The sequence below is a fragment of the Strix aluco genome, chromosome 23 (genome assembly GCF_031877795.1).
Source record: "Strix aluco isolate bStrAlu1 chromosome 23, bStrAlu1.hap1, whole genome shotgun sequence".
In the NCBI taxonomy this organism is placed as follows: Eukaryota; Metazoa; Chordata; class Aves; order Strigiformes; family Strigidae; genus Strix; species Strix aluco.
The window spans coordinates 3,646,022-3,671,222 of NC_133953.1; the positions used below are offsets into that span (position 1 = coordinate 3,646,022).

The window sequence follows — 25,201 nt, forward strand, 5'->3', positions numbered from 1 at the left end:
GTGGCACCGGCATTACAGGCCAAGAACACCCAACAGTCACCGATTTGCAATTTTTTTTTTTACTTCCCCTCTTGGCCCTCCAGAGGGACCGGGGCTGGGGGGCCCCAGGGCTCGGCCCCGGGGATCTTGGCGTCATCTGTCTCTGCCCCTCTCTGACGTCACGGAGGAGTTCAGGTGACGTCAGAGGCCGCTGCCCCGCGGGGGGGGGGGTGGCGCGGTGCATGCCGGGCCGCGGGAAGAACAGGGCGCCGGGGGCGGCGTCGTCTCCATGGCAACCGGGGGCACCTCCGCCGGCCAGGCCCCCTCCACGTGACCGAGGTCGGTCACGTGATGTTTGGCTGCCGCGGAGCTGCTTCCGGGTCAATGCGGGACGCGGCCGCCGGGCCTGGGTGAGCGGGGCCGGGGGGGGGACGGGCGGGCCCGCGGCTGCCACCGGCCGTCACCGGCGGGGCTGGACGGCGGTATCGCGGTGCCGCAGCGGGGGAGGCCGCTGTCACCCGGGGGCGACTCGGGGTCGGGCCCGGCAGGGCCGTGTGAGGGCATTCAGGGACAGTTTAACGCTTGTGTTGGAGGCGGCTGGGCCGGCGGAGGCTGCAGCGCTCGGGGCGAGGCCGCTGGGGCTTCGGGGCTGGCGACCCCGACCTGCCGGGGTGCCGCGGAACCCACGTCGCGAACCCCGCGGTGAGGCCCAGCAGCAGAGACAAGGACCGACAGACGGGCTCCCCGCCGGCTTCTGCGGCGGAGTTGGTTTTTCCAGCAGCCCCTGAGGAGATCGCTGGTTCAGTAGCACAATGTCAGAGTCTAGGCCAGAAGCGGGTCAAGTGACATGCCTGGCGTGTCTTGTGCAGTTCGCGATCCCCTCGCCACAGTCCCTGCTACTACCATTGGCCACTTTCAGAAGCGTGGGACTGTGGTGGGTGAGGTGACAGTTACGCTTGCTTTGGTGAAGCCCCTGCCGGCGTTTCGCGTGCTTGGGGAGCTTGCCCGGGTGGCTCACAGGGTCAGTCTGTCTGCCCTGATAGTATTCGTTCATCTGTCTCTCAAGATCGCTTCAAAAATTATTTCCCTGAATCATGTTTTAGGAAGGACAGAAGGACATACCGGCTTCTTTTAGACAGATGTTTGTTCTGTTGCGTCCATTCCTTGTGCTTTGTTTTTCATGTATACAAACACGTCAAAATGCGTTTGGCATGTGACTGGTTAGGACCAGCTCTGAAGGCGTTCGAGTGGCACTGGAACTCATTAGAATGTCATTAATGATGTAATTCTCTTGAGCAGTCACTTGTTCTCCTTGTAGGCATATAGCACAGGGATAGAAATATTTTTCACATCATTTCTAGTGTTTTCTTTTCACTTCACTCATCAGCTGCAATAGCCCACTGGGTTTCCCTTGCGTCTCAGGTCAGGGTCGTGCTCTTCTTTGCAGACACTTGCCATGCCGTACGCTGCTGGGGCCACAGCCTGCCAGCAGAGCGTTTAAATATAGACAACAAAGATTATTCGTTGACATCTCTCAGAGACTGAGCACGTCTTTTGCAATCTATGCTGTCATTTAGAAAACCCAAAGTTATTTTAGGTTATGAACGCTTGTGCCGTCAGTAGGAAAACACTCAGAAATGCACACCTTGCAAATGATCCTGTCCTGCCCTTGCACCCGCAGCATTCACCTGGAATGTGTCATGCTTGCTTTGCCTTTTCTGTTAATCCTTGCTCTCAGGCAATTGTAGTGATTCAGAGAAGCCACGTGCATGACAGATGATTATAGTGAACGTGGAATCTACTGAGAAGGGAAGTGGGAAAAGGTGACTGCCCACTCCCTGACATTTTTGTCACCTGGCAGCGGCATTGGTGTGCAAAACTAAAGGAAAGAAAATGTTTGTGATTCAAATTTGTTGAATTTAAATGTCACTAGGGGTTTTTTCAGTTCTGGATTACTCTCATGCTGTATCTGGAAACACAGTTTTTTGCCTCTAGTGTGATGTAAAGGTGACTTTCTCCAGTTGAATTTCCCGCTGATGTTTGCTCAGCAGATAACGAGGAATGGAGTTGATAAAAAAGCAACATGAAGGACAGAAAGCTTTATGCATGGGGGAGTTCCAGAATTTCCAGACCAGGAGGTCTGAATGTGCATTTAGAAAGGAGCGTAGTGAGCTCCCAAATCACTCTGGAGTGAGGCCTTTCAGCCTAAAGCCTTGGCTCTCAATGCAAATTGTTCCTGTAGCATGTGGAATGTTTTAGCATAAAATGAAATGCCTTGTTCCTAATGCATACTTGGGTTTGAGGATTAGGTTTGAGATAGGAATCAACCAAGATATTGAAGGCTAGAAAAGGTGTGTTCGGTTTTTGATTTTTTTTTTTAAGACAGACCAGTGCTTTTAGTCCCTTTTGTGACACATAAACTTGATATATAATATAAAAATTGTAACAGGTTTCAGTCAGCTTGCTTCTTATTATACTGAAGTTCTTTGAGATAGAGGTTTTTTAGGTAGTCTGTTCGGGAAGAAGTAAAAGTAGAGCTTGTTAAACAGGTGATTCTTGACAAAGGGAACCCAAACCTTAGTTAAAATCACTTTTGTTCCGGATTTTATATCTATCCTTGCCTGTAATAAATCTGAAGGAAAGTTTATGGCAGCAGGCAGAAACTTTAATTCAGCATTGGTCAGCAGCATCACTTTCAGCATGTGTGGCCCCACCATGAACTCAGAAGTTCTGGAGGTCCAGGAGTCCTGGAGGTGCAGGTTCATGTGCAGAACGTACATATCTGCGTGAGCTGGGTTTTGCTAGTCTACTAGAAAGGTAAATACGCAATACTTGGTGAAAACGCCGCTCCATGACTAATTGTACACTGTAGGAAGTCTGCAGTTGATTCCTGCAAGTTCGTGCCTTGCGTTGTTCGAGCGCGTGGATGTGGGTCTCTCCTCTGTGTCCGTGACGGGTAGCAGGCTCTGCTTTGGAGTACGAGACCTCTGTGAAACCTGGGAACAATGCGGTTCCCTTCCTTTGTGCATGTATCAAGCTTGACTCCTTTGTTATCCAGGAAACCATAAAATACCAAGTTCAGAGTATGTGCAGAAAAGTAGGACAGATAAGCTTAGTTCCACCTAGGGTACGGCAGAATGCCGACCAGCACCGTATCTTTGTGCCAAGTATACTTCCAGCTGACACTCGATATCTTTCTAGGCAGGTCAGCAGCCCGCGATGTGGTGAGTCCTTTTTCCTGTGCTGTTCCCTTCTGTGACATTTATAGATACGAAGGGCACGTTTATCGTCCAGATACATTAATCAGCTGCAAAATTGAATTGGCAAAACTTCTTTTTGGACTGGCCAAATGATGTGCTCATATGTGCTTGAGAGCGGTTCGTGACACAGCAGTTGTGTTCTAATTAGAAGCCCAGGTTTGCAAGCAGGATGGAAGAAACTTAGTTCTTTGCAGATGTCAGAGGAGAAATGATGATGCTCCTTCTGAGGCCAAAGCTTGCTTTGAAGGAGCTGCTGCTGTCAGTGAAGGTGAGAGCCCTGAGATATCCTGGGTGAGCTTACTAACAAACTCGAGTCTTTCCATGACACCCTGTGGGCCAGATGGAAGTCTTGCTAGCAGAGGCCCTTGAGCTCTGGGCTGTGTACAGCATTGGCCTGATTTTACAAAAACAAACCATAACCTGCTTTGCATAGAGTTTCTTTCTAAACAGTTAGGGAGCTGTGGATCCTTTTTCTTTTTCCTTTTCTTTCTTCCTCATCCAAAAAGCTGATCTTGACTGAAAGTCCTGAGTTAGAGAAAAGGGAAATTACAGGATGGAAGCACCTGTTTGAGCAATCTCATAAACATCTGTCTGCTCTTTCTCCTCCTTGCTGCCCTGGAAATGTGTTTGAGAATATCTGTGAATATCTCTCAGTCCTCTTGTGAGGTACAGAAGTCACCTTTTGGAGCCAGGGGCATACTGGGAACTGTCCTGTAAGAGCGTGTGGGGCAAGGAGGTCTTGCACTTGGCCTGTAATGGTATGATTGAAAGCATGTTTGTGTAGCTTGGGCCCTCTGTTCAGTTTTGGTTTCTTTTCAGGTAATGTTTTACTTGAATTTGAAGTATGACCAGTTAGACTCATCTGCAATTCAGAAGTAAAACCCATGACCCGTCTGTTCATTTTGTACTGTGTTCCCAACGACCGCTACTGGAGATGATTATTAGTTGCTGAGTGTTTATATGGTCTGGTTTTTTTCTGCATTAACTAGAAGTCCAAGAAGGGAGCATGGACCAGCCCAGCGGGAGGAGTTTCATGCAAGTTCTGTGTGAGAAATACAGCCCCGAGAACTTCCCGTATCGTCGTGGACCTGGTATGGGGGTGCATGTCCCAGCAACTCCACAGGGCTCACCTATGAAAGGTAGGCTTCTGGTCTTTCTGAGCAGCTGGGGGTTCTGGGGGGGATCAGTTTCTGGGTTACTCTTGCTTAAGTTGAAAGAAGAATCACCCTGAATTGACCGGAAAAAGAAACGTCACGATGTATTATAATGTGTTTCTTACTGAAGAGCTGAGAGACTGGAATCTAACAAAGGAAGTTGATCTAGTGACTGAACCGGTTGCTGTAAAAAAACAAGTAAGTTTTCCTACAGCGTAACAGGATCAGAATCCTGCCAGTGAAAGATGGAAATGAGGCCCTGTACAGTGCTGAGTTTTAGTCTTCCCTCACGCTCTGACGTTAGCGTTTGGTTCTCAGGTTGTACAGATGCGTCCGAGATTGACATTTATCCCACCAGAACTGCCCCTTCTTTGTGTAACCTCTTGCCCATCTTGATCTGTGAGAGTAATTTAAATTTCCGTCAGGTCAATTTGTATCATAACCAGCCCCAAAGGAGAAAACAGCCACAAAAGTCAGCTGGATGAAGTTCACAGTAACTGAGTTTGACAGAGGAGGAAAAAGGGCCTGAGTTCGGTTGAGGATAAAACATACCGCGTGTCGCTCAAAATTAACACCAACAGAAAATTGGCCTGATGGGCTGTTCAGTCAGTGCTCTCTCTCCTCTGTGTGAACACCCGCTTACCTGAGCTGTTTGGATGCTGAAAAGAGGGCACGCGTGTAAGTCTTAAAATGTGACCGAGACATGACTTACAAGTACGTCATGACTAATTCCCGAAGTACAACACTACCCTTCAACAAAGCTGAATGCTAACGAGCCAGGAAACTTAGATCACGCCAGATAATTGTCTGCTGCTAGAATCCCCTTCTAGTTGTGTAGCTGTCAAGTATTAAGCAGAGAGAAAAAGGGCCACCTTTTTAGGAAAAAGCTGGTTGTTAAATTTTAACAGTTTGATACTCAACAGAGGTGGGAGAGCTGTATTGTATGTGAAAGAGTGTAAGACTGATGGCTTGCCTTGCCTAAATGTGGATTTCTTGTGTTGGAATGGTTTCCTGTTACAAATCCACAGCTTTTAACTTTGTCATGTTTTGGCCTTAGCAAATCAGGCTGTGATTGAGATCCGAGTCCTTGTCTGTGAAATAGCTGTGAGAACGTTTACCTGCATGAGGAAGAACTAGAGCAAAACCAAAGCAGAAATGTAAAAGGCAGAGTAGAGACCTAAGTTTTTCCAGGATGTAAGAATGCTAAATGTTCTACGTTGTTGGAAAGGGAAAGCTTAGAAAAGAAATACTTAAATACATCCTTGCTGTTACTAACCCCAAGTGGACTAAGTACAAGGAGATAAGGGAGTCTAACCCTGTGCAACTTATGGTCCACCTAGTCCTGTGTCCTATCTGCAGTAGCAGATGCCTGGGGAAGAGCAGAAGTTCTGACAAGAACTGATATGAGACATACTATAAACTACAAAGGACTGGCCCGTCCTCGCTGCGACGTGGACAGAAATGCGTGTAGTAACTGAAGAGCACTGATAACTAAGTGGTACTTTGTGTTTAGACACAAGAACACTTCTTGATTGATGTCAGTCACTTGTCGTACAATCCATGTTTATCCTGAGATCCTTAACATGTGTAAATTGCGGAATTACTGGTAGATCTTTTCTTTTGCCGAATGTCATGTTTGTTCATGCTTGTTGATACTTTCTGCAGCTAAGCAATGCAGTGCTGACCAGAGGGCATCTTCTCTTTTTCCCTGTTTCAGATCGCCTCAACCTTCCGAGCGTGCTAGTACTGAACAGCTGTGGCATAACCTGTGCAGGGGATGAGAATGAAATCGCTGCCTTCTGTGCTCATGTGTCTGAGCTAGATCTTTCTGACAATAAACTGGAAGACTGGCATGAGGTAAAATGGTTACATGTGCATCTTTCTGAGTAGCTTTGATGGTTATTACTATGACTGCAAATGCATTGCAGGTTATATGAGTTCTTCATTCATTTAAAGGAGAGAGATTTCCATTTTTTGTGGCTTTTTTCTCATCTTTGAAGCTGATGCTTATTTACTTCGACAACAGCTGAGCAATAAACGTGATGAATTTAATGCATTTGGGCACTTCACTCCATTTACCTTGTGACTTACGATCTAGGCCTGTGGGTGACAAGTATACGGCTATGTATTTTATTTTTTTTTTAATCGTGTGAAGCACTGGAACTGGCATTTCTAATGGCAAGAGGTTAATGAGCAGTGCAGTTTTATAACAGAGTAAGAACTGAGGAGGTCCGAGTAATGGGAGTTGATTCCCAGCTTTGCCACTGATCCTGTGATGCCGGGCAAGGTATTTATTCTCTCTCCGCTTTTGTTTCCATCCATATCTGCAAAACAGGTTTAATAACGTTTACATCAAAGGATATTTCTGAGGTCTTGTTAATTAATGATAAATGCTAATGTAAAATCCTCTGAAGCACTTGGATGAAATATGCTAGATAAATGCAATGTAAAACAATTGCAATCTGTTCGAGTGTCATTAGCAGTTCCTCACTGGCTTATGCTCTGCTTTTATGTTAGTGTTTATTGGTGACAATACGTGGAAAAGAACAGGATGTGCAACATAAAAATTATCACGTGTTTCTGATGCATCAAACTCCTGTGTCTTTAAACGGGTAGTGAACGCAGTGTTTGCAGAAAGGTCCCAGCTCTGACATGGGGGTCACAAAGTCAGAAGTGGGATGGGTTTCCCTGTTATTTCCTTGTTAGCCTAGAAGATATTAGCTCAGCGGGTGGGAGAGAGATCTTAGGCTTGTCTGTTGAGATCAGAGCCAGGGAAGATGATTTTGTGCTGAGGGCGTATCTGCTAAGAACTGGGATGGTGTCTCCTGATTTGTTTTATTCTGACCCCAAAAGGCCCTCTCCCACCGTAACGAGGTGCTGCCTCTGCTCCCTGTTCTGCCTGTTACTCTCAGTGGGGCTGACCTCGCCTCTGGTAGGCAGCGGGGAGAGCTGCACATACATTTGTCACTCACAGCTGTGTGCTGCTATTTGTTCAGTCTCTTTAGGCTACCCTGGATGGCACAGTTTGTCAGCTTCTGCATGAGCCGCATTAAAGCTGGATCTGGAAGGCTTTCTGTGTACTTTGGTCCCTTCCTCCGAGACAGAATTAAGTTTTCATAGCCCATCCGCAACAGATAAATAGCTACCCAATCTTAAAAACTGCCAGTGATGGGGATTCCAGATCCCTGGGTAGCTTGTTCCCATGCTTAGCTAATAACCTCACAGTCTAAACTATGTAACTTAAGTCTCCCATGCTGCAATTTAAGCCAATTGCTCCCTGCCCTGTTCTCAGCAAGCACGGAGGAGCATTCATCACTGTTCCTTACACGACAGCCTTTTATACCCCCGAAGAAGAACTTTCATGACTCCTTTTCCTATTTTAGTATAATACTGAAAAAATCCAGTTCTTCCAATTGTTCATTGTAGGCCATTTTCTTAAAATCCTGTGTGTTTTTGTTGCGCTGATGTCATTCCAGTTTGTCCGCTTCATTCCTAAGACATAGTGCCCAAAACATGACATCACCTAAGATGAGGTGTGAAGCGAGGCAGACCGATTACCTCCCGCCTCACGTATGCAACACTTGAATTCAGCCTCCCCATGAGCCAATTGTCCTTTGCTAGCAACCAGGCCTTGTTATTGGCCTGTGTACATCAGGGTCTGCCCCATCTCCTCCCATCCCAATTGCTTTGTGGAGTGGAGCACTCTAGCCAGGTGTTCTCTGACTTGTAATTATTTTCTGGATGAATGTCCTTTTTCCCAAATGTTACTACTTTGACTATCCTTGAACTGAACGTCCATCTTACGGGTTTCAGATGGCTTCACTTTGGCCTCTAGTCTTGTACTGCAATGTGATGACAGCCTTTCCCACCTTAGTATCACCTGCAAATTAAAACACATAGCGTTCAATTATTCTGGTCACTGCAAACACGAGCGGTATTCTGCTAGAACACTCCCTCAGCATGTCTGCTAGTTTTGTACTGAACTCTTAACTTGCAGTGCTGGCCTGGGTGCTGGAAGTCCCCAGTTTGCCTGTGCGACTGGTGTGCGGATGACATCAGAAGCTGTCATCCCCTTATGCTACTTCCCACTGGATCAGGTACCCAGTCGAAGAGGAAAACTAGATCGACGTGGTGTGTTCTTTACAAATTGCTGCTGCCTGGCTGTTCTGTTCACTTAATCGTTATTAGAGGACTACAAATTGATCATCTAAATAACCAGTTGCCATATCTTTCTGTGTATTAGCAGTATCTAGGTCAGCACCTACCCAGGTTGCACGATCCGTTGTGTGTCCCACACTCCAGGCCTGTACAGTCATCTTCTCTGACTTTTCTTTCTCTTTCTTGGTCTTTCTTCCTTACCTCTCTGCCACTTTGCCCTCAAGTGCGCATCTGTACACACAAAAAGAGAAAGTAGCCCCAAGCAGACTTACCTGAACATTTGGATTGATTGTAAGAAAGCTGATGTTTTCAGAGTAATAGAATCAAATCAGAAATTAATCGTATGTGTACAGTGAACTTCTGTCTGTCTTTTACGTTGGGCAAAACACCGAGGTCTGTGGCTAGTGGGGAGCAGTGGAAAGCTGAGCAAGTGATCAGTGTTGGCCAGAAACTCAAAGAGACGTGCCCGTTGCCTCCCTGCTAAAAGGGGGGTATGGCACGCTGGCTCCTGTAACGTGCTGCTGCTTAAGCTTGGTGTCGAGGTGGATTTTATGACCTCTCCCAAGAGACTGGCTTTCTCTTATCAAGCTGCTCGGCGAGCGTAATTAAGTGAACTGTTGAAGTGAATGAGCAATTAACCAATCAATCTAGATCAGTGAATAGTTGGAGTATGAATTACAGGTACTTATCCAGAAACCTTATTTTTTCCCCCATATCATTTCTTTGGCTTGTGGTGATTCCGAAGGGCCCCCTTTTAGGAGACGGGATATTATTGCATGAGGTCCGATTACTGCCTGATACGCATTTCTTTCTTTCTCTTTTTTTTTTTCCCTCCCCACTTAGGTCAGTAAAATTGTGTCCAACGTTCCCCACTTGGAGTTTCTAAACTTGAGTTCCAACCCTCTCAGTTTGTCCGTTTTAGAGAGGAGGTGTGCTGGGTCTTTCGCTGGTGTTCGCAAACTTGTGCTCAACAACAGCAAAGCTTCCTGGGAAACAGTCCACACAATCCTGCAGGAATTACCAGAGTAAGCATGGGGAGTTGGGCGTAGAAAGGGGTGCTTGCTGCACGCAGGTCAAGGCTGCCTTATCAAACCACGTGGTGAGGGATGAGAGGGGTGTGAGGATGCAAACATGATCGGTAGAGAAAAAGGGAATTTTTATCTTTGGGAGCTTGGGAACTGGCCAGGTGAATGCTTTACCTTGTCTTGAAAACTGAACTTGCATGGCGCTGCAAAGCCTGGAGCTTCTCATCCAAATCTAAATACCAGAGATGGATAATCACCCCGACAATGTGGGAGGTGACACGCTTTCCTCTGAGTCACTGCAGAATGAATGGTGCAGTGCGTACCTGTACTAATAGCTTTTGAATGGGATGTAATTCCGAGGGTCTGGCCACTCATCAAGTAATATTTCATCGTGCTTTTCTGTGCAAAAGTGTTGATTTCTGTGGCTTGGCCACGGTCCACCTTGGCAGTGGCATTCTGCTTCCGCGAAATGTCCTTGGTGGCTTCATTTTGGTAACAGATTCCTCTTTGTATGGCTTTGTAAGCAGAGATGATGACAGCAGTATATCCTGCGTGGCCAACGTACGCTTCCCTGGGATTAGGAAAGCTAGTTTAGTTGTCTGAAAACTTAGTGGGACCTGTTCTTTCTTTAATGGGAACCTTTGGCAGAACCAGTGATGTGGGGAAAAAAGTGTCATCTGTGTTGTATAAAAACACCTTTTTTAATTAAGCGATGAGTGTTGAAAGCAGGTACCAATCACCATTGGAGCTGGGTTGGTGGCTTGTTGGGCACAAATGTGGAACACCACCCTGAGCAATCTGTTACACAATTAATACTGGGAGGCGAGGGGAACACTTAGAGGTGTTTTTCATCTGTGGAGGAAGTTTATGGATGGGAGCGGAGACACAGTCGAAACACTCCGTTTGGAGTGCTCAAAGGTCTTCTCTACACCAAGGTTTCAAATCACATAAGAGCTGTTACAGCAAGTCGTGTTAAAATCACACAAGCGTGCCCCTGTACCCGAGAAGGTAGCTGTTTGTCAACATATGTTGAGATGATGATACGATCTTTCTCCCCCTGTGCAGCTTGGAGGAGCTCTTCCTGTGCCTTAACGACTATGAAACAGTGTCTTGTTCTCCGGTTTGCTGTCAGTCTCTCAAGTTACTCCACATAACTGACAATAATCTTCAAGACTGGACTGAAATTCGAAAATTGGGAATTATGTTTCCTTCACTGGACACACTTATTCTGGCTAACAACAACCTCACGACCATTGAAGAGTCAGAAGATTCCCTAGCAAGGCTGTTCCCCAACCTGCGATCCATCAATTTGCACAAGTCAGGTGAGAGCCTGGAAGCAGCATGCTTTTTCTTCTCAGCATAAGAGTCTCTCCTCCCGAGGAGGTGAAAAACACACTTGCTTTGTGCTCTTTGAAACTTTGTCCTTGGGCTGGTTGCCTCTTAGGCCCGTGTTAGCAGTAAGTAGCCTGCAGTCAGCATTGCTTCCTGCAAAGTATGAGAGGGGGCAAGTGAAGGCAGAAGCGCTGAGCAGGAGCCTAAACCTTTGGGATAGTTCTGTTGCTGTCGCAGAGATGAAAATGCTCAGTGACCTTTGTCTCAATCTATTCTGGCTTCTCAGCAGAATTGCAAAGCTGTTGATAAATGTAGTCCCAACAGAGCTCTCATGTTGAAGTCCAGTTTGCTAATGGTGCTAATGCAGGGCCGCATGAGCAGATGTACTGAAGTGCACTCACCTGAAGAATGTAGCATTAGGAGAGGAAAACAGGCAAGAAATCAACATGCCCATCTCTGGGGGCTTTGCCTGCTGGTTTTGGTAGTTAGTCATTATCTGAAAAGATGAGTCAGAGCAGCGTGGACTGGCAGTTATTAGAAATGAGCTGGCAAAGGTTTTTTACGTTGGTAGTTTCCCTCTGTTTCCTGTCCCTGCCTCAGGTGCTCCTGGCTGGAGAAGGATAAATAAATGCCTGACAGTGGAGGGGATGAAAGAATCCCATTTGTCTTTTATTCCCTGTTTTATCTTGGGTAAAATGAGCGTATGTGTAGGTATGTGGCATGTAAGGACCGAGCGTTCACCAGCAAAAGCTGTCTGTCATCTGTGCTCAGTTATTAGAAGCTCACCACAAGTTATGCTCGAGGCTGCTTTCACACTTCAGCCCCAGAGAATTTTCAGCCAACGCTCCAGGAAGAGAATAAGCATTTGGCATATCAGGAAGGGCACCTCGCGCTCAGCGAGAGGGAGCTGCAGGGCAGCTCGTGAGGGCTGGGACATGTCTGTGAGACAACACGTACACCAGGAATTCTTCTGCAGGAGTACTTAATGCATCATCATCTTTTGTTCTTGAGAGCTTTATATGCTGTGCAAGTGATAGTTAAGTGTTAGCCAAGGTGGAAGGTACTTTATTAACATGCTCTGCAATGTAAGCATCAAGGAATCCCTATAATAAAAGCTTAAAGCTAACTAGAGGAAGAAAAGCCTGTTAAGCTGGATTTGAAAGCACTGTCTCACTGAGGAGCAAGTGCTCTTGTGGTAAGTAGTTTTGTAATGTTGATGCCAGGTATTTAAGAACTCTGGATTCTGTATTGTATTTGATGTTCTGGGAGCTGAAAGTCAAGTAGAAATCCCAAGGAAGATGTTAAACATTTTTTTATTTTTTTTAGGGAAAGCTGCTGCACTCCAAAATTCTGTCATGTGAAGACTCTAAACTGGCACCTCTTTTTTGCGGGCTCTTTTAGTTTAGTGGAGATCAGGGATGAGCTAAAGATAATGGTTTTTAGTGAAGTTATAGCGCGACAGGGTCACGAAGGGATGAACAGATTTTCCTTGCCGAGGCGGATGCCGTGGCTGACAGCAGTTTCTCCTTCAGAGGTGGCTGTCTGTCTCTCTGTACTAGCTTTCTCCCAGCTCCGAGAGCTTTTTGGCCCTTCCAGAGCAGCATGATTCAGAGAGGTACCGGGCACTCTCTGGTGATGCTGTGCCCCTGAGATCAGGTGGAAGAGTTCTCCTGTCACAAACTTCAACTCAATTTGTCTGTGAATGTGGCTGTTACTGATACCCAGAGGATGGCTTTAGGCATAGGTGACCTTGGCAGAGGTGTTTCAAGTGCTATGGGGAAGGGAAAGAGCCCCTTCTTCTGAGCTGTGGTTGTGACACATGGTTTGGGCTTGAATTTGGCATTTCCTGACGGGCTTAGCTCAAATGAGACCCCCCGATTTTGTTTGAACCGATAATTTTTCTGTTTTTTCACATTTTCTGTGTGGGTGAAGCTGTTGAATGTTGTTTGGAGAAACCAGCTTTCTAACTCACGCTGCCAGTGTAAGCTTCTGGAACAGTCATCGGGAAAGCATCACGGTAAATGTTTCCGCAGTCGCAGCACAAGGAAGCGAAGATGAGTAGTGTTGATCTCGCCACATAATCAGGGCTGTACTGTTGCTCGATCCTCAGTTTTTCGTTTTACCTTTGCTTGCTTTGTTGTCCCAAATGTCAGGTCTTGAGGGGGCTGGAACTGAGTTAAAGCCTTTTTCATTAAATGGCTGGATGGCTTCTGGGACTGTTTTACCATTGGGTCATGAGCGGAAATGGGACCCAAGGCGGTCATGGATGCGAGGTAAAGCCATTTGATGGCTGTTTAGTGATGCCTAGAATGACAGAAGTCCTGATGACTTTAATACTACTTAAGGCAGCATCCCTTTATAGGTGCAGCCATCATAACTGATGCTAGGCAGTCCTCGGCAGTGAGGCCAAAGACTGAATGGTCCATAAAAAACTTAAGCTCCCTAGTCAGCCGTGGAGATCATCCTTCTAGACTTACAAAACAGCATGAGAGAATTTAAACTACGCTGTCTTGTAAGCAAATGAAGGAGGTTTTTTGCAGTCCCTCATGAGCAGAAAGCAGACTTCTCAAAGAAACAGCAGCTGACGCTCGGCTGTCACTTATGTTCTTTGGCTGTGCCTGATTATCTTGGATACATGATGTATTATCTGTGTTTGTTTAAGCAAGTCTTTTCTTCCGAGCAGGTCTGCATTGCTGGGAAGACATTGACAAGTTAAATTCTTTTCCCAAGCTCGAGGAAGTGAAATTGCTAGGAATCCCTTTGCTGCAGTCCTACACCACTGAGGAACGCAGGAAACTGCTAATAGCCAGGTCTGTTGCTTGTTTCTTCTGCTCAGCAGAAGCGTTACATGGCAGTGAATGGCTGGGAGCGGGTAGTTGGAGGAAGAGACTCTTAGGAGATGGAGTTTTGTGTGAATTCACCACTCGGAAAGATTTGAGGGGTTTTTTTTGTTGTGTGGGAAAGTGAGAGTAATGGAAATGTTAAGTCTAACTTCTCTACTTCTCAGAGAATTTTTTGAGTCTCATACAGGCCTGTGCACACGTGAGGTGAAATGAAAATGCTTGGTTTTGAATTGTGCTTGGAGAAGCTGCATGGGACTTACCTTCTCTCTCTCTCTCTCTCGGGGACTGAGGCGTGAGCTACCTGGCGTGATTCTCCTGGTGTTAATGTTGTGGCACGTAGCTTTCAGTGGTGACTGTCTTGCAGGACACCCTGTCTGGGTTTCTCTTCTTGCTGACTGTATTTCTTGGTGTCTGCATGCAGGTTGCCATCTATCGTCAAGCTCAATGGAAGCATCGTTGCCGATGGCGAGCGAGAGGACTCGGAACGATTCTTCATCCGATACTACATGGAGTTCCCGGAGGAAGAGGTCCCGTTCAGGTATGAGTTCTTTGTCGTGGAATGGAGAGCAGGAGCAGAAGGGCGGCGAGGCAAAAGGAAAGGTGACTGAACAGATGATGGTACAGGGGAAATCTGGGCTAGCTGTTCCATGAAAATACCATCCCTCGCCTTCCTTCTGTCTTGCCTTCCTCAATCTGTTTTAGTTAACGTCGTTATATTAGAGTGTTGTCTGATGACTTGTAGAATCACTTCTGAGTCAAAATTGGTCTTAAAGTGTCCGCGTCAAGTGCCATTAAACAACATGACTGTTCAGTTCATGATCTTCATTGCTTCCTGGCCTCCCCGATGGCTAGCTTCATAATCCACCTGTGTTTGGGAGTCCCCGAAAGCCAGTACAGAGCGTGCTCTCTGGTGCCAGGCCGTGGCATCCAATTCTCTTGACCATCTGGTGTGTGGAATGTGACTGGTGATGGGAAGCTGTCCCTTCACTTTCAGGCCCGCAAATCGCAAGTCTGATGGTTTTTCTTTGCCAAAAAAGTATGCCCAATGATCTGTTAATCTTGGTAAACTAATGAACTTTGACAGATGCTGTTCAGTCGGTATCTCCTCTGTGCCAGCATCTACTTACTGCTTCTTAATGGGCTGAGGAAGGATCATGGAGCATCAAGCCACTGCATTTACGTGCCTTTTGCCCTAGAACCCTCATGCACTTTTCAGACAACAAAGCTTCACAGCCCGTTCTTTACAGAAAGGGGGTAGGACAAGAGCGTGTGTGAGTGTCTGGGGGGAAAGACAGAGGTAGGGAAGGTCAAAAGTATGGCCCAGTACAGATGACAAAGGTGCAAATGGAATCTGGTCGGTGTTTCCATTGGCTGGTCAGCGTTTCCCCCAGCTTAACTCTTAGGTAAAACGTCTCTTGTTTTTTGGAAACGCTGTGTATGTGACCTGCCAGTACAGGGCACGGGAAGGCTGGAATGGGGAATGAGGGCATGGCGTTTTGTATGAATACTAATAGGTCCGGTCATTATAGCATTTGTTAAAGCTGTACTGGGGTCAGTTCAGAGGCAAAGGGTACTAATGTAATCAGGGAGACAAGACAGCTGGTGATCCCTCTTGTGCCTTTTTCTGAGGACAAGTCCTGGCTTCTAATTTTAGAAGCCCTTGAAGGGGAAAAATTGAAATATTGGAAGGGATAGCAGAAGAGGTGGAGAATGCAGGAGAGAGGAAGGGGAAGGGGAGACAGGGACTGCGAGCTCGTGGTGCTGCTCCCACAGTGGATTATTTTCTGTAACATTTTATTTCTGAGAAAATTGTTTCATGTCTCTGTGTTCGTGGCTCTAGAAGGGGACAACAGCAGGGCAGCTGAGCCCAACAGCGAGGGGAGGGGAACTAAGGTGTGAGTAGCCCTTTGATCCTGGTAGAATGAGTGTGCTGCCCTGAGCTCAGGAGGAAGGGTTTGTGCGTGAGAGGGAAGGTAAATATTACCTGGCAGGCTCTGAATCTTTTCCTGCTGGATTTGCACCTCCTGATATTGTGGTGGCAGGTGTCTCACATGTCCAGGACCCATATATTGGTGAGAAGGACACGGAGGGGGTGTAGCTTGAGACACGCGTGATGCTACTGTTAGGACGTGGACTTTGGGAACAGGCTGTGTGCACCCATGTTGTTACACTGTACCACACACAACTGGGGTCGGTTTCCAGGTAGGAACTCCTGTAAGAAATTACTAATATCTCACCCATTCAGAAAAGCTGGGCTGATCTTGACCAGCATGCTAGCTTTTTGCTGTTTTGGTAAGATACAGGAGAATTACCTCCCCCTCTGATTTCTTAACCTTTAAACACTGTTACTGCCTTTTCGTGGTCAATGGGCTCTTTGTCTGAATCCCTTCATCTGTGCAGCATTTCCAAGAGACTTGTGCAGCTACTAAAGAGGGTTGTTCTCTTCTGGAGGAGTTGTGTGCCACTACAGACTATTTTCTAACGAGGCTGCAGATGGCTGAGAGCGTCCCTAGCGCTGAGGGCCGGGTTTCAGTTCCTGGACCTGAACGCAGCCACCCTTGTTGGAAGGGAAGCCTGGCATTCTTTGCAGAGGGATTTTGTGTGTGTTTGTTGTTAAAGCTTCCTCTTCTTTGCTCCCAAATCTGGTGTGGTCTCTCCAAAGGTGGTTTGTAATTAAAATCTAATCAGGACACACGCCTGTTGTTGCTGGGGGTACGGCATCTGCATTGCAGTGCTGCCTCAAGCAGAGGAAGAAGACACACTTGGGCATGGAAAACTTCAGAGTGTAAGCAGCCCCCCTCCAGACTGTTGGGGGGTAGCGTGCAATAAGTGAGCAGCATGCTCTCTCACCGCAGACCCCCCGCTTGCGTTGCATGTCTTCACGGGCTGCAGCTGGAAGGAATTGGAAAGGGAGGGAAATGGGAAGAATAATTTCTCTCTCTGGCTGTCGTGGGTTAGAATGGAGCGCCAAGTGTACAATCCAATATTGCTGTCTTCTTGAGTGACGTCTTTGTGTCTGTGGGTTTTTAATGAGTCCTCTGCTTGTCTGGTCCACTGTTTATCTGCAGAGTATCAGAGACACTTCTAGCCAGGCTCAGTTCTTCAGCGTCCTCTGCTCTGGCAGCCAGCGTCTGCCAGGCTGCAAGGGGCGATTATAAAAGTCTCCAGGGTGCCTATTATCGGGGTACAAAAGAACGATATGAGCCGTGTGCCTTTGTCCTTATTGATTTGAGGGAAGCCAGTCATTCAGACTCCGAACTGCCTTTGCAGGCTGCAGCTAGCATACAAGGAGAAGGCTGTGAAGCTCGTTCTGCCTGTCCTCAACATGAGAAAATTTTAGACAACATTGCCTGACCCTCCGTATTTTTACAGCACGTATTTGGGTAATTTTAGCCCACTCATGGTGATTCTCTCTCTCAGCTTGCTTGAAATTTGTCCCCCTCTTTATCCTCTGCCCACCATCAGCCCTGTTCGCTGCAGTTTCCCTTAGCGCATGAATCGTGGCAGTACTTCTGGTCGGCGCGTGAGAAATTATTGCTGGTCTGCAGCGGAACTGTGCCGCAAAGAAATTCTCCCCGTCGGCGGCACGTTGGTTAGCGCTGGCTCTTACTGCGGGTGGTAAAATAGTCTCCCCTCAGCACTAATGGCTTTTCCAAATAAATAGGCCTGATCCTATCACCCAGATGACTGTGGGAGCAGGGCACCAGCCTGCCTTTGGACGCTCTGCCCTGGGGAGGGCTCATTTTGTCCGTGAGACTGGGGAAGTCCTAGTGAGTTGTGGCCCTTACCTCATTTCCCGGCAGACAGAGGCTCTGCTGTTCTCCAGGAACATTCCTGCCTTCAGCAGGACTCCCTGGGGTCACCCAGCCTGCCAGGTCCCATCATCTCTCGACAGGCGCCGTGACACAGCACCGATCGCATTCAGCTCAGACTCGGGTGGGGAACAAAAAGCGCTTTCTGTACGGCGCATAGTGGAGGGCCTCTGAAATGTTACCTTTCCTCGGCAGCTCTCGGTCTTTGTCATTTCAATCACACTGTGTTTTGTGTTGCCGTTTCTCCTCTCTCCCAGCCAGGCAGGGGATATGCAGCCTTGCCCGATCGCAGCAATACCCGCTGAAGGCGGCGGGAGGGTGAGCCAGGCTTTCCATCGCAGGGGATGGCTCCCCGGACGGACCGTGTGAAGGGCAGTCAGAGGACTTGGCTCCAAGGAGAGAGTGACGGTGAAGCGTGTGGCTCTGCTAGTAATAACTCCCGTGTTGTTTTAGAGTAGGTGTGAAGGATCAGTTGGCAAGAAGTCCCCTGTTTGTTGTTAGCTTCCAAACCGTGCGGCAGCTCACCTTGATTTGGTGATCTTAGAGATCCTGCGCTCAGTGGAGACAAGGTGACTGGAGTGGATGGGCTTTCTGGGTTTTATTTTCACCTTTTCAGCATCTTGCCTGAGAAACACTCTGTGCTCTGTGAAGTGTCGTGCTGGCAGGGGAGAAAACAGTACTCATGCCATCCAGATTTATGGATGTCTTTTCAGGTCATCAGACTTGAATCGGAGGGAACGTTGCCACATGCGAGGAACAGTCAGCTCCCCAAAGTGTGAGAGATTTGGTGGCAAATGAATAAGAAATCTGGGGTTTTTCCTTTAGTTGCTGCTGGGCGGGAGGCTTGTATGGAGAGAGGCATGCACTTACGGGCTTTGAATGCTAGCTCGGCAACTCTTCACTTGTGAGAGCCTCATCTATCCTTCCCACCTTGAGCAAAGTGCCGGTTAAACTGCGAGATGTTTCGGAAGAGCCATATGCCAGCTTGTCACTGACGTGGAGGCTGAGGACAGCTCATCGCTGTCTAGGTTCTGGTTTTAGCTCTCCTCAAAGAGTTCTGGGCTTTAGATGAATCACTCCTTGGAGTCTGCGCTTACTCTTGTCATCCGGTCACTGTATTCTCCGTGCAGATGTCGGTTTGTACTTTGCAACCTAGTGGCGTCCCTGGATGATTGCAGCTAAAGTGGGGTGGCATCATCATGTGAAACAGCATCTGAGTTGTGAAACGTGCACTGGCCGTAGGAGCAACTGTAGCGTAACTTTGCACTTGGTTTAATTTTTCAGGTATCACGAGCTGGTCACGAAGTATGGGAAGCTGGAGCCCTTGGCAGTCGTGGATCTTCGGCCACAGAGCAGCGTGAAGGTGGAGGTTCACTTCCAGGATAAGGTGGAAGAGATGTCGATCCGTCTCGATCAGACTGTGGCAGAGTTGAAGAAGCACTTAAAAACTGTAGTGCAGTTGTCAACAAGCAACATGCTGCTCTTCTACTTGGACCAGGAAGCTCCTTTTGGTCCCGAGGAGATGAAATACAGCTCGCGAGCACTGCATTCTTACGGCATTCGGGATGGAGATAAAATTTACGTGGAGCCCAGAATGAAATAGCCTCTTTTGACCTTGTGAGTGCACGCCCGTGCACACACATGCCCCCACACACCCACACACATGCATTAAGGAGTTTTTGCAAGGTTTTTATTTCGGTCGGTTGGTTGAGGTTTGGTTGCGTTTCTGTAGCAGGTGATTTCTTAGCCCGGAGGAAGTGCCCTGATCTGAGAACCATGCCCGCCACCCACTGCAGGTGACCTTGAGGTGACAATTGACTTCAGTGCGTGTGTTTCAGTGTGTGCAATACCTTGATGTTTTCTTCGATGCTCCGGTATACTCGTGATTTGGCATGAATGGTCAGTTGTTCAAGCTAAAGAATGCTAGGGTCCGTAAGGGAGAAGATAGCTCGGTGCAGAATTTGACCTGTTTTTTTCTTTTCCTAAATTTTGGGAATTTTGGCTCCACCAGAGCGCCCTTTGGCCTAGCTATCTGACTGTGACTCGAGCTTGCTGAAGTATTTTTTTGCAGCTGGGTGCTATCTCAACCTTTTGTTGCGCTCGAGTTCACGGAAAAGACCTAAAACAGTATTCCGCTTGATTCAGAGCTCAGGTACTTAGTGCATCCACTTAACTCCACTGGTTTGGTTTGTACGAGTGCACAAAGCGGGGGAAAGAAAGAGACCTTATTAGAAAGAAACAACTTATTTTCAAAACGCACGCTCTACAGCCACACTGCTATTCTGATTTTGGGGAAAAAAAGAAAGTTTTGATTTCTATACTCATCTCACACAGTGTCTGCGACCTGTAGCCCTGGCAGTCTGGAGGCAAAGGGACCCTCGCTGTGTGTGTTGCAAAGGGAATTTCGGAAGGTGGTGGATGAGCGTTGCGTTGGAAGGACTCTTAGAGTAACAGGTCAAAAAGGGGTTGAAGAGCAGGTCCCCCCGTTGGCCGTGATTCATCCCCGCGATGCTGAAGAGATCCTCCAGTATGCACTTAACCTTGTACCAGTTTGTACTGAAAGTGGAATGGCTAACATTGCTCTCCTGGGAGAGAGTAAGAGTAAAGTTGTAGTTTGTGTTTGTTGCTGTTGCACCAGAAATGAAACCTAGCACTTTCCCCGGGGGCCCCTGGCTGTGGGGTCCCTGCTTAGGGTCCGAACTAGGAGAATGTGTTGGCTCGGATCAGTTTCTAGAAGGTGAGTAACAAAGCATTTAGGCTCACGTTTGTTGTAAAGCAGGTTTTCACTATCTGTATTGGCTTCCCCCCACACGCACCTCGTAGGCATCGTGTGCTGCTGTTTAAATTAGCCCCCGTTTTCTACTGCAGAGCAGATCCCCTTTCTTGTGCAATGAAACCCTCCTTCCTTTATAACCCTTGTTTCGCTTTCCTGTGTCCTCCCTTGTTCCTCTGTTCCCCCGACAAGTTGAAGACTTTTCAAATTACCTAGTTATAAGCAGCTGCACAGAAGTTTTTGAAGCTGTGCAGTGAGGGCTCTAGTTACACATGAACTTCTGACCTTAATTTTGAAATGCTCTCTTATCCCCATGTGCACTTTCTTTCCCATGATGCTTTTGTCCACATCACCGAGCTCCTTTTATATTCTTGGAGTTGTGTATTTCTCTTCATATTTTACTTAGATCGTGGGGTGGGTTAGGATGGGGGTGGGACAAAGTATTATCTCGTAGTCTTCAGGTTCAGGATGTGGGGACCGTTGGGAGGGGAGTAGGTCCGCATCCAGAGTAACAATTAAAAGTGGAAGGATTTAAGACAAGTTAAGAATTTGTGCCTCATCCCCCTGCCAAAAATGTCAGTCTCCTGGCCTCGTTGAGATGAGCAATAGGAAACGGAGCAAGACTCACCGTAGGTGGCGTAGAGGCCGCGGCACGTAGCTGCGGAGCCGTGGTACCCGTAAAACAAAAGAGCAGGGAGATGGTGGCAGTGTAACATAAGATGATGCTTTTATAAGCTAGAGCTTTACTGAAGATGTATTTTCCATTTGGGCAGAGAAAGGCGTTTGCTGCCTTATAGCAGAACTCTTAAGCCAACACTTCTGTATGATATATACATACAATCGCATAGGAGAAGTTGTGTTTAATAAGATATTTTGTTATAAAACAAAGTTTTATGAAGATATGGTTGTTTAATATTAGAAGCCTATTTCTCCCCTTGACGTCCAGTTTAAGTAGGTTATTCCTCAGTCACTGCAGTGCCAGAGGTAAGCGACCGACAGGGATGCAAAAGTATCTCTGACCTAATTCTATAGAGCAGTAATTGCCTATGTGGGTACATTTATGGCATTGTAACTGGTATTAATGAGATGCTGTAACTATTGACCAACTTCCTCAGCACAATTAAATGTCTCGGTTTCAGAGAAGGAAATAAACAAAGACCATTAAAGAATTGAATGGGATGTTAAAGAAGACCCAAGTATGTGCTTTTAAGTTGGCTCGCCCACAAAACAGTGGCCTGTCCACAGAGGGAACGGTGCTGTCACCGCGCCAGCTCAGGACTGTCAGTGAATCCTGCTTTTATTTATGGCGGACCTGGTGGGAACTGGAAGATGGAAAAAGAGAACTCCTACTGGCATCCGAGGTCGACAATGTAGCTGCCGGGGATTTGGTGCTAATATTTGGGCTCCCCTGGTCTGTTCGGGTCAGCAAAAGTCACCGTGTGAACATCGCCACCGTGTCACTTCATCGGGGGAAGGTTGTTTCTGGACGATGTTCTCAAGCCACTCGCCTTCTGCGCAGCTAGCAGAGCTCCCGTGGGAAACCACAGATCTTGGCTGGCTTCTCAAGGAGAAAGAGGCAGATCTTGGCTGGCTTCTCAAGGAGAAAGAGCCACGTCCAAAACCCGGGGACAATTTGTGTGTCCAGAGGACTGACTTTGAAACGTAGGGCCAAATGGTGCGCAACCAATGTGGCAAAATATCCCAAGTGGGCTCGCTTTCCTTTTGTAAAACCTTTTGGGAAAGGGTCTTGCGTGAGTGCCGTGTTACTGCTTAACAGGGGATCATGTCTTGAGGAGAGAGGGGAGGGCTCTGAGCGAGAGAGGGGGTTTGGGGCTGACGGTGGGTGCCGAGAATCCGGGAGGGACCTGAGACAGCGGGAGCTTTGATTTAAATCGATGCGATGTCACGAGGGGCTGTGTCCCGGCGTTGTCAGTATAAACCTGCTTTAGCAAAAGGTCCCCGGTTCTATCGCATTCCTTTGAGAAAACAAAATAAGAGTTGCAAGCTTCTCTAGCTTTTGTGTCCTTCTATCCGAGGGCTACTTTTGTCAAGAACTGTTTTGTTGTTCATGCTAGTTCATGCATAAAAGTCTGCCGCGGGCAGTCTACGCAGTGGGCAAAGCACCTGGTTCGGGAGGAATTAGGTGACAGCTATATACCAAAGTGTCGCACGGCTCGGCGTGTCGAGATTAGATGCTGTGCCATCGTGTTTTTGGATACATTCCTATTGAATATCCATGTTTTGACCAGATGTTTCGGGCGGATCGCCTAAGCGGCGATGTTACGAGTAAGCATGGCGTGGCGACTGTCCTCTGCCCCTCGGTGGGGTTTGTCACCCCCTTTACTGGGTGGCAGATGATGGTGCAGCCCACGGGGGTGCCCGTTGCTGCTGGGGAGAGGCTCTCGCTTTGCCTTCACCCGCTGGGGTCTCTTACCCGCAGAAGGCGACGCGGCGGCTCTGCCTCCCTCGGTTGCCGTTTTTGCTTGTAAATGAGATTCTGTAGGTTCTGTTCGTGTGCAGATTTGAAAATGCAAACGAGGTGCTGAAAGCAGCCCAGAGGCTAAAATATGTATTCCTGGCAGCTGGGCCTCCCTCATTTCAATGTGGCACTTTTGTAGGCGGTAGAGAGACGCCTTCCCCAGAGCAACGTTAGAGGGGCTTTAGCCATCTCGCGCCTTTGCCTCTGTGATTGCTTTTCTGCAGTTACTGGAAACTTCAGATATAATTTAAACATGAAGGTCTATTCTTGCTCCCTATTGATGATGCATCCATATGAAATTTTGAAGAAAAAGGAAGAACTGTAAGTCCATCTTGTTTTTTATTCTGGTGTCTCTCACGGGGAATATACTTCCCGCTCCCACAGTTTGCCTTTGGTTTGCTCGCAGACTTAGCGGTGGAATTCAGGCCAAATAGGTAATTGGTTTGGATCAGTTCAATAAACTTATGTAAGTTTTTACACAAAAAAAGTGTCTCGAGTTTTGCACTTCTGTGTTCCCTGATGCAAAACATTTCCCTCCGTCTCACCCACACACTGAACACTCACCTTCGGGAGAGTGAAAGCTCCTGGGATTATTTGTTCTGCTGAGTGTTCGTGCCAGCTGCCTGCCCGGTGAGCTCGGGCACAGCCACCTCACTTGTGCGAGATGCCACTTGGCAAAAGGAGGATTCACGGTGCTGGAAGAACCTAGTCCTCTTCTGGACTGTGCTTCTCCATGGCGGTGACTCATCTCCACTTCCAGGTGAGGAACGAGGCTTGAGCTCGCTGTTACCTGCTCCGTGTCCTCGGTGGGACTGACCTTAGGGTTAAAACGAGTTTCAGCCTTGAGGAAAGGCTTGTAGTTGCTGGTGGGGAGGGCAGTATGGCCCACTACAGCAGTAGTCAGGGGCTTAGCCCATGGTGGCCAGCACTGAATGACCCTGGGGAGAGCCACAGGACGTAAACCCCTCACCTGGGCTCTTCCCTGGGCTGGGCTGGGTCCCTTGAAACAGGAATGCGACAAGGCGCTGCCTGCTGAGATCAAGCAGCCAGAGAACCCTTTGTCTCCTTTTAATGCTTGGGTTTTCTTGAGGTCAGGTATGGGAAGGAAGTTTTCTGCTAGAAGAAAAAAAAAAGAAAGTGCTTGTTTGTTCAGCTCCGATGTGCTCAGCACTGCATGACGGGAGCATCCCCTGCCAAAAGAAAACAGCCTAGAAGACAAAGTCTTCCCCAAAGAGACAGTGAAACCTAATCAAACTTCATCAGTGTAGACTTGCCCAGGACAAACAGGACCAGAATATTAAACTGACAAAGGAGCGGAGGGAAACCTATTTTCACCAGTTTTCTCTGTCTTACAAAACAGGATGAGAAGAGTCAATTCATTTTCCTGTGGCTGGTAATGTTTAAAATTTCTATGGGAAGGAAAGGAAGAGCCAGGGTCCACGGAGTGGCAGGCTGGAAGTAATCCACCCCTGGAATATCAGTCAGTGCTTTATAATCCCCCTGCCCCCTAAAGTAGTTATTGGTTTAGAAAAAGGAAAAAATAAATTAAACAAAAAAAAAAAAGCGCAAGCTCCCTGCTGGCAAGGCCGTGCTTGGGGGATAAAGAGAAAGCCAACTCTGGGATTTGTTGTGGAGGTGGTGTACTGCCCGGTGCCCTGATGGACGAAAAGAAACTGCTGAGGTAAGATATAGCACTTTGAGGGGCGGAACTTACTCAACACACTTCTAGGAGAGCCCAGGGTCCTGGAAAAAAAGTCTGGGCTTTTAGGTGGTTCTTGTTTGGCTGCTGGCAATCCCGTCCCCTCTCCGTTCCTGACGAAGGGCGAGGAGCTGGTGCCCGAGGAGCGCAGGAAGAAGACCTACCTCCTAGCAGGGAAAGTAGGTAGTAAAAAACCCCCACCCAAAAAGTCAGAAGGGAAAATCCTTCTGCCAAGGTTGGGCTGTGCGGTTTTGTCCGTGGGAGCGTGGCCATCTTCCCACGCCGCACTGCTGGGGTTGGAGCACCGCCTGTCTTAACTGAGCCTTAGTGCAGGCTGTAAAAGTCAGCTCACTAACGGGGTTCTGCCGGTGGCTTCCTTCGCCCCTCGGCCACTATTCTGCCTCTCCCTCTCTCGTCTGACATGTGAATGAAATTAAAGCCAAGATCTGTTCTCGGGCTACAGATTGGGCTCGGAAGAAGAGCTTTGGTCTCTGTAACGCTGTCTGAGGCTTGCAGCCTGCAGAGCTCTGGCAGGTACCACTCTCCAGGGCTAGCAAAGGTCCACGAGAACGTGCAGGAGCCAGCCCATGGGCACGGGTGGAAACGTTCACTGAGCAGCAGCCACCACCGAGCACCGAGGAACAATGAGCATCCTCTGTAGTTGCTCAGCACGGGTGGCCACAGGGC

The 25,201-nt window shown here is 47.8% G+C and overlaps 1 protein-coding gene across 3 annotated transcripts; it reads left to right on the top strand.

Moving 5' to 3' along the window:
- The first annotated feature begins 288 nt into the window (after positions 1–288).
- Positions 289–23,302, top strand: TBCEL (tubulin folding cofactor E like). Of its 3 annotated transcripts, none has more exons than XM_074848554.1 (8): positions 289–389; positions 4,229–4,378; positions 6,111–6,250; positions 9,395–9,576; positions 10,642–10,898; positions 13,592–13,718; positions 14,173–14,289; positions 18,848–23,302. In XM_074848554.1, exons 2-8 carry the CDS (start codon positions 4,246–4,248, stop codon positions 19,164–19,166), a joined length of 1,275 nt encoding a protein of 424 aa, XP_074704655.1. In that variant the 5' UTR covers positions 289–389; positions 4,229–4,245; the 3' UTR covers positions 19,167–23,302. The 3 variants fall into 3 exon arrangements, with proteins under 3 accessions (XP_074704655.1, XP_074704657.1, XP_074704656.1); XM_074848556.1 differs by lacking the exon at positions 289–389 and adding an exon at positions 508–793; XM_074848555.1 differs by lacking the exon at positions 289–389 and adding an exon at positions 812–3,507.
- Positions 23,303–25,201: the final 1,899 nt, after the last annotated feature.

Coding starts and splice junctions, on each gene's coding strand:
- TBCEL (XM_074848554.1), top strand. CDS start 4,246: ATGGACCAGCCCAGCGGGAGGAGTTTCATGCAAGTTCTGTGTGAGAAA. Junction 13,719..14,172: donor AGGAAACTGCTAATAGCCAG/GTCTGTTGCTTG, acceptor GTCTGCATGCAG/GTTGCCATCTATCGTCAAGC. Junction 14,290..18,847: donor GAGGAAGAGGTCCCGTTCAG/GTATGAGTTCTT, acceptor TTAATTTTTCAG/GTATCACGAGCTGGTCACGA.